Source organism: Phyllostomus discolor, chromosome 12 (genome assembly GCF_004126475.2).
Source record: "Phyllostomus discolor isolate MPI-MPIP mPhyDis1 chromosome 12, mPhyDis1.pri.v3, whole genome shotgun sequence".
Lineage (NCBI taxonomy): Eukaryota > Metazoa > Chordata > Mammalia > Chiroptera > Phyllostomidae > Phyllostomus > Phyllostomus discolor.
The window spans coordinates 21,897,738-21,906,367 of NC_040914.2; the positions used below are offsets into that span (position 1 = coordinate 21,897,738).

Below are 8,630 nucleotides of genomic sequence, written 5' to 3' on the forward strand. Positions count from 1 at the left end.
TGTTCCTGATCTTAGTGGAAAAGATTTTAGTTTTTGCCCATTGAGTATGATGTTGGCTATAGGTCTCTCATATAGCCTTTATTATGTTGAAGAATAACAACAAACAACAAGTGTTGGAGAGGTTGTGGAGAAAAGGGGACCCTAGTGCACTGTTGGTGGGATTGCAGACTGGTACAACCACTATGGAAAACAGTATGGAACTTTCTCAGAAAACTAAAAATGGATCTGTCTTTTGACCCAGAAATTCCAATGCTGGGATTATATCTGAAGAACCCTGAAACACCAATACAAACGACCCTATGCACCCCAATGTTCATAGCAGCACAATTTACAATAGCCAAGTGCTGGAAGCAACCTAGATACCTATCAGTAAATGAATAGATCAAAAAACTATGGTACATTTACACAATGGAATTCTATGCAGCACAAAGAAAGAAGGAGCTCCTACCCTTTGCAATAGCTTGGATGGAACTGGAAAGCATCATGCTAAGCAAAATAAGCCAGGCAGTGAAAGACAAATACCCTATGATCTCACCTTTAACAGGAACCTAAACAACAAAACAAAGAAACAAGCAAAATATAACCAAAGACACTGAAATAGAGAACAGGCTGACAGTAACCAGAGGGGAGAGAAGAGGGAATTTCAGGGGAGAGTGAGAAGGGTTTACAGGAACAAATATAAATGACACATGCACAAAAACTAGGGAGTGTGGTAATGGGAGAGAGGTGGGGAGGGATAGGTGGGTGGGCTGGAATGGGAGTAAAAGGGAGAAAACTGTACTTGAATAATGATTAAACTAAAAACAAAAACAAGAACAAAAAAAAACTATGGTACATTTACACAATGGAATTCTATGCAGCAGAAAGAAAAGAGTTCCTACCCTTTGCAACAGCATGGATGGAGCTGGAAAGCATCATGCTAAGCAAAATAAGCCAGGCAATGAAAGACAAATACCATATGATTTCACCTTTAACAGGAAGCTAAACAACAAAACAAACAAACAAGCAAAATATAACCAAAGACACTGAAATAGAGAACAGGCTGACAGTGACCTGAGGGGAGAGGGGAGGGAATTTTGGGGGAGAATGGGAAGAGTTTACAGGAACAAACAAAAAGGACACATGGACAAAAACTAGGGGATGTGGAAATGGGAGAGAGGTTGGGAGGGAATGGGGAGGGCAGGCTGGGATGGGAGTAAATAACAGAAAACTGTACATGAGCAATGATTAAAATAAAATTAGAAAAAAAAGGAAAAAAACATAAAATCCTTCACTATTTTCAAGTGCACAGCACAATGGTGTTGAGTCTGCCCATGTGGTTGTCCATGATTCTCTAGAGTCTCTTCATATTGCAAAACTGAAACTCTGTAGCTACTTCCCATATCTCCTCCCCAGGGGCCCTGTGCCCTCTGTTTCTCAGAGTTTAATGGCAGTAGATACAGGGTGTAAGTGGAGTCACAGTGTCTGTCTTTCTGTGACTGGCTCTTTTTTCACTCAGTGCAATGTTCTCAACACCTGCTATTTTTTATATTCCTTTTATTTTTGCCAGTGTGGTGCTGTGTGGCGGTAGAGCACTGCAGATTCTATTTGCAGTTCCCTGATTGCTGCTGAAGCCTGCAGCTTTTCCATGTGCTTATTGGCCCTTGGAATATCCCATTTTTTTTTTCCTGGGTTGTCTGCCTTCTGTCTTTGATTTTTGGAAGATCTTTACACAGTCTTTATTGACTCTGGATGAATCCTTTGTTACATACATGTATTGGGCAATATCTTTTCCTGCCAAAAAGTTACATTTAGAAATAGAAATATTTTAAAATAGTACAAGTTCCTCCCCACCCAATGGTGATCACACATGTTCTTAAAAATAGTCAACGAACCAGAAGATAGAGGTAGAGACAAAAGTGACATCTTCCTCTGACATGAGGTGAACTTAGTACACAACAATGTCCTTAATGCCAAAGGTGCATGTTTTCTCACTTAATAATGTAGGTCATCAAATTATCCCCCATGTTACAGAGCTGGAAACTGAGGCACACAGAGGTAAAGTGACTTGCCTGCTGGAACACCCTCAGGAAGTAGCTGAGCCTGGATTTGAACCCAGGAATCTCTGCCACTTCAGCGACTCCAAGGAACTTCATGTTTCCATTCATGATCTTTGGCTCAGAGGGCTGTTAGCTGTTAAGAATCAGACCTTGACACACCTTTCTTTTTGGAGATGCCTTTACTGGGCTCCAGCCAGCTCCTGCGGGTGAGGGTGCGCCATCATTTCTGGATCTTGACCTCAGAGTACAGGGTCTCCTGGGCCTGAGGGTTGTGTGGTTTCATGTTGTGGAAACTGAGAGCAGCGTAGTGGAGCTCATACTCTGAGGGGGAGGTGGCCAGCGCTGGGGGCAGCTGGTGGGAGGAGGGTACATTCAGGTGACCCTGAGTGGGAGGAGAGAGGGGTGTCCGAGCTGGCCTTTGGGGTCTGGAGATGGGTACCTGGGGCTTGGAGGATCTTATTCCTTTATCCATTTCACACCAATTTCCTGATGATTCAGTCACTTACTCATTCATTCACTCACTCATTCATTCATTTACCCATTTGTACCATTAACAAATTTTAAGCATAAAAACTTGTTCTTATTACTAATCTCACATAATTCTTATCACCTCTCTCCATGGATATGACTGTTATCCCATTTTACAAATAGGAAAGTTGATCTCATGTTCCTCCCTACTCTTTTGACACCACCCCTAGGAAGTTGTAAGTTATAAACATTGTTCACATCATATTTCTGTTGGACTCACTGATGTTAATGGGAGAAGCACAACAGCTGTGTGGGGAATATTTGGGGAGGGGAGATGGAGTAGAGGACACCGAGTAATACTTGGGGGCTCTGCCAAAAAGCAACCAAAGGAAAATGGCAACCAAGGAGAAGAGCGTTGCTATAAGAAAAATGGGACAGGACTTGGCCAAGACAGGCTCTTGGGGAGGCAGGAGAGGACATTTCTCAGACCTGAGGGGCAGTGCCCGGAAAACTGGGGAAGGGCCAAGTTTGGGGGCAGAGGAGGAACACCTGTATTCAGCACAGAGACACTGGGTGGAACGTGGCCCCTGCCACTCACCTGGGAGATGCCTTCCTGGCTCTCTGCCTTCTCTGTCCATTTCTTCCTGAAGATCCTCAGTCTGAGGACAAAGACAGAGCCTTTCAGCCCAGCTGGCTCACACCTGGGGGCCCAGCAGGGCTCACAGAGGCAGGTGTGGAGGCTGCTGCCTGGCTGCAGGGACCAGGACAGGAACACACGTCCCTCCTCCCAGACAGCTGCAGCCAGATGTTGGGAACACAGTGCACCTGGCCAAGGTGCCAGGAGGCTGACTTCCTGACTCTGCCTCAACTAGTGGCACTCTTCCCAGATATATCACCTTGTCATAACTCTGGGCTTTCAGGTTAGGAGATTCTTTGTGTCCCTGCCCCCACACAACACCAACTCCACCTCCTGAGTCCTTTGCCCAGCTTGGGGCCATCATCCACTCACGTGATGAGGCCGAGGCAGACAGCCAGCAGGCCTGTGGCACCAGCTCCCCCAACAGCCCCCTGAATTACTCCTGTCCTATATCCTGGTCTCCCTGCAGGGATGAGACACCTGGGGTGAGTTCCAGTTACACAAAGCATGTATCTGAGCACCGCGCCTTCTCGAATCCATGCTGACAAGTGTGCCCACACCCATCCAGGACTACTTTGTCCCCCACCCCTTCATAAGACTGCAGCATCCAGGTTGCCCAGCCCCCTCCCCAGCCAAATGTCTCAGGGGCCTGGACTCCAGTGTCCCTTTGCCCAGAATCAGGACACTTTCCCTCCCACTCAGTGTCTTCTAGGGTCCAGCCCTCTGTGCCCCCTCCCTGACCTTCCCCCCTCACACCTTACCTGGTAGCAGCAGGACAGTCACTGTTTCTTTCCCGTGGGCATTCTGGGCCTCACATCCCAGCCTGAGGTTGGAAGTAAGCTCCCCATGTACACTCAGGGAGCTGTTGGCCCAGGGCTTTGCTGAGTGGAAGGTGACCTTATGGGAGACATTGCTGTGGTTGCCCTCCAGCAGCCCCTCCCCCAGCCGCCAGCTCACTGAGGGGGGTGGCTGGGTTTGGGAGGAGCAGCTGCAGTGGAGACCCTGGTCCTCCCAGGAGCAGAAGGGTCCCTGCAGCTGTGGGGGGTCTATGGAGAGAATTGGCAGGGATCAGAGGAGCCTCTCTCCTCCCCAACACCCCAGCACCCTGCCCCCAGGTGTGTTCCTACTCACTCTTCACACTGAGGGTAACAGAGGCTTCCAGAGAGGCTGACTCATGCTGCTGAGCTCGGCAGATGTATTTCCCATGGTCCTCCAGTTGCACCTGGGGCAGCTTCAAGACCCCTGGGTCTATGGACTCGAGGGTCAGGCTGCCCCGGGTCCACCTCATGTGAGCAGGTGGGTTGCTGTCGGCTTTACACACCAGGCACAGGTAGTTGCCCTCCTGGACTTGGAGAGATGAGCCATTGGACAGAACTTGATATCCTGGCAAGACAGAGAGAAAGTCCAGCCCCCCTGTGGTTAGGTCTCCCTCTGCCTCCCTCTCTCCCTGCCTGTATGTCCCTGCCTCTCTGTGGCTCTGCCTCTCTCTTCACCTCCCTGACTCTTTCTCTCAATCCTCCTCTTCATCTATGTCTCTCTCTCTCTTTTCATTTCTATATTTCCCTTTGTCTCTGTCTCTACTCACCTCTGTGCACATGCTATCTCTCCCCTCCATACTTTATGTACATCAGTTTCTTCTCTTCCATAATCGCATGGACTCTACTATCTGGGCTCAACCCCGAGGGGACAGGGCTAGGGGCAGATACTACAGCCTCTGCAAGAGGCTACTGAGGGTTTGGTTGGACCACCCTGGTCCCCACACCTCCTGCTTTGGCTTCTAGTGCAAACGCAGACCCCATATTTCTCTGGATGAACACTGTCATTTATGTCTCTCAACAGAGGTACACTATGACCTGCCCATTTCAACTATGTCTCACACTTCACAGTCTCATGGACAAGATGCTCCAAAAGCAGGTTCTCACAGAACAGTAAGGTATAGTTTATGATGGGGGGTTAACTGTGTTGAGGGAGTCCTGAGGAGAGGACTTGAATGAGACTGGCAGGTCAGGGAGGGCATTCTGGAGGAAGAGAAGTTTAAGCAAAGCTCAAGAAAGGGTGGCAGCTGGCCAGGCAATGGTGCTGGCATGGAGGGCATGGTGGGAGGACGGCATAGACCACAACTACCACCAGGGTGTGGCATGGCCCCGCCTGCTCCCAGAGAAGCAAGAAGTCCTCTGAGGAATGATGGAGTGGCCATGTACAGGCTGTTTACATGAGGCTAGTGGAAGAAATTAAGGGAGATTTAAAAAATAGCATTACAAATTACTCATTATAAAAATAGTCATGGGATGTAAAGTACAGTAGAGGGAATATAGTGAATAATATTTTAATAATTATGGATGGTGCCAGGGGGAGCGAAACTTATTTCTTTGTAAGTTCTATGAACATCTGACCACAGTGTTGTAAATCTGAGAACCTCATGCAGTATCCTGTGAGGGGTAGGGGTGGGGAAGGCCAGTTTTTGTAAGCTGAGAAGGAGTGAGTGGGAGCCTTCTCCTCTTCTGTCCTCTCACCTGGCCTGAGTCTGTCTCCCATCTGAGTTCTGAAATCCCAGCTCTGCTCTGAAGGATGCAGGGAGACCAACTTCCACCACCCCCAGACAGGAGAAGAAGCACCCTACCTGTGCCTTCTTGCCAGGACATGATGGTTAGGTTCTGGATCACATCTGGACAAGCAGACAGACATAATTATTCCCTTTTCAATGGCAGAAAGGTGGGCAATGTCCCTTTCCACCCACAAACAGTATACACAGGTATGGGGTGAAATTGGGTGTCCTCCTTCCTTCCTCTGCATCCTGTGTTTGCAGGGCCCAGCACCCTAACCCCCAACTCCCTCCACCCCCATGGACTGCTGTCCTGACCAGGTACTCACAGGTCACATTGAGCTGGATGGTCCTCTGCCCTTCCTGGCCACCCTCCAAAGACACCTGACAGGTGAGGTTGGTGCGGTGGTCCTGGGGCCCTGGTGTGAAGGTGAGCACTGAGGAGTTGGGAGTCCAGGGACCCAGGGGCATGAGGTTGGGCCCCATCCAGGAGAACATGGGTGGGGTCTCTCTGTCACAGGCCCATGACATTGTACAGGTAATGTTGTTGGGGTGGCCAGACACCAGTGTCCCCTGGATGTGGATGTCAGGTACCAGATCTGGAGAAGAGGGAAATAGAGACTGAGGCCCTGGAGGTGGGGTCTATGAGTGTGCCCCTAACTATTGCCTCTGTGCCAGGCCTGCCCCTGGATCCACTTCCTGCTAGTCTTCCTGAGTCCATCCCAGGATGAGGAGAATAAGGTTCCTTCCCAGCCCAGGAGCCCTCGGGACCCAGCCATGTGTCCTCACCTTGACCCCATTTCTTACCTGTCACATGTACAGACAGCATGTTTTTTTTGTAATTCTCTTTCACATAGGACCCTCGCTCTACTCTAAAGAAGTATCTCCCTGTGTCCCTTTTCTGTGCATCTCTGATGTGCAGGGAGCAGTTGGAGGTCCGGGGGTCCCCAATGAGGTGGAATCGGTCCCTGGTCTCATTCCTCACTTTACAGTTGGGGTTGTTTGTGGCCACAGGAGGATCCGTGTTTGTCTTGGCCCCTTCCAGGAACCAGTAGCCATGAGCTGGGTCAGACTCATTCCAACCTTTATTGGGGTAGATCACAGTGCAGGGCACGAAGATGCACTGGCCTTCCTGCACCCTCACGGACCCCTGCACTTGCAGCTGGAATTCTTGATGCTGAGCCAGGGACCCTGCAGGGAAAGATCAATCAGCCATAGCCTCTACCCCAGCCAACACACTCTCCCCTGGGGCACTCACCTGCCCACAGCAGGGCCAGCAGCAGCAGCAGCAGCAGCATTTCTGGAGTAACTGTCAGGGTCTCAGTGTCACAGGACTGAGAGGAAGCCCCAACAGGAAGCCAGGGGGAAGAGAAAATAGTGATGATCAGGGAGGAGGAAGTGGGCAGCCAGTGTGCTGGAGCTGGCCCAGCCCTTGGAGAATAAGCACTTCCACTTTCCAGATAACGCCCTGTGAGGCCCCCATGCACCAAGGAAGACCCACGCCACTACACTCAACTCCCTGTCCTCGCCTATCCCTCTGGCATTACTGTCCACACAAGAAAGCAGACACAGTTTCTGTACAATACACAGGATCAGTCCCCTGGGAGCAGGACTCAGGACAGACTCAGAGGGGCAGGGGAAGGCAGGAAATGTGACATAGTCCTCCAGGAGACAGGTGTTAGTGGATGAAGGAATGAACACACAGCCCACCAGAGCATCTACTCTCGCAGGGGCGTGAAGTGAAAGTGGAGATTGTGGGAGCCTTTGTCTCTGTCCCTGAGAGTGACCCTAATACCCAAGGAGGCAGCGGGGCCCAAGTCCATGGCAGCTCCCAGTGGTCCAGGGTGTGTTGATGGGAGCACAGGCCAGGGTGTGTAGGAAAACCAGTTGCTCTGGGAAGTCGACAGTGAGCTCCCAGGTGAGAATGGCCACAGAGGACAGAACCAGGCCACCAAGGGTGTCAGCAGCCTGTGACCTCACAGGTGGTCCTCAACTTGCTGGCCTGCTTGGAGCCCCTCTGCCCAGGCATCCCTGGTGTTGATTCAGGGCAAGATGGCAGCACAGTGTGCCTTTGGAGTCAAGTGGGCCTGGCTCTTCTGCCCTCCAAGCCTCACTTTCCTCATCTGTCACAGGGAGGCATCACAGTCCTCAACCCTTGTGATCTGTGGAAGAACCATAGGTAAGGGTAGGTGCTGGCCCTCCCCAATATTCATTGGTCCCTCTGAGTTCAGCCCTTGGTGGACATCCCATCATGGCCAGCTCAGCCCTGGGCTTCCTCAGTGGAGGCCTCTGGGGTGGGGTCAGGGATGTGGGCTCTGCAGCCAGATTGCCCCAGGCTCCATCTGGCTCCCTCATGTTCACTGTGCTGCCTGGTGAAAGGCCTCACTGCCCTGTGCACAGCTGGAAGCCCAGGCTCACAAAGTGCTGTGGGCTGAATTGTGTCACTCCCAGATTTCATCTGTTCATGTCCTGACCCCTACTACTGTTGAATGTGAGTTGTTTTGGAGATGAGTCTTTTATGGGGATTAAGATAGAATGAGGTCATTAGAGTAGACCCTCATCCAATAGGACTCGTGTCCTTATAAGGAGAGTTTAGGGCACAGACACACACAGAGGAGAGACCACAGGGGAAGAACTTTGTGCAAGCCAAGCAGACAGGTCACAGAGGGGACCAGTCCTACCAACACCTTGATGTTGAACTTCCTGTCTCCAAAACTGTGAGAATATGAATTGTGTGCTTTACGCCCCTAGTGGCAGCACTGTGTTATGACAGCCTGAGCCAGGTAACACAGGGAGTTGCCAAGAAGATGGAGGTGTTCCTACAAGAAAAGTGTAGGGAGCAGCCTGGCCTGGCCCACAGTGGACACAGTCCAAATGGGCGGGTCTGTAGGACAGGGCCACCCTGTGGGAAGGAGGAGGAAAGGGAATGGAAGGACTTAGTAAG

The 8,630-nt window shown here is 50.6% G+C and overlaps 1 protein-coding gene across 1 annotated transcript in view; it reads right to left on the minus strand.

Moving 5' to 3' along the window:
- Nucleotides 1–7,088, minus strand: part of LOC114510604 (sialic acid-binding Ig-like lectin 5) — a 33,891-nt gene extending 26,803 nt beyond the window's left edge. Inside the window, exons 1-9 of the mRNA XM_036012867.1 lie at nt 6,945–7,088; nt 6,494–6,877; nt 6,016–6,285; nt 5,765–5,809; nt 4,276–4,527; nt 3,906–4,190; nt 3,517–3,607; nt 3,106–3,166; nt 2,263–2,421 (exon numbers count right to left, since the gene is read on the minus strand). Coding sequence (XP_035868760.1) covers nt 2,263–2,421; nt 3,106–3,166; nt 3,517–3,607; nt 3,906–4,190; nt 4,276–4,527; nt 5,765–5,809; nt 6,016–6,285; nt 6,494–6,877; nt 6,945–6,984 — 1,587 coding nt within the window. The 5' untranslated portion in view covers nt 6,985–7,088. The remainder of the gene's footprint in view (nt 1–2,262; nt 2,422–3,105; nt 3,167–3,516; nt 3,608–3,905; nt 4,191–4,275; nt 4,528–5,764; nt 5,810–6,015; nt 6,286–6,493; nt 6,878–6,944) is intronic.
- Nucleotides 7,089–8,630: the final 1,542 nt, after the last annotated feature.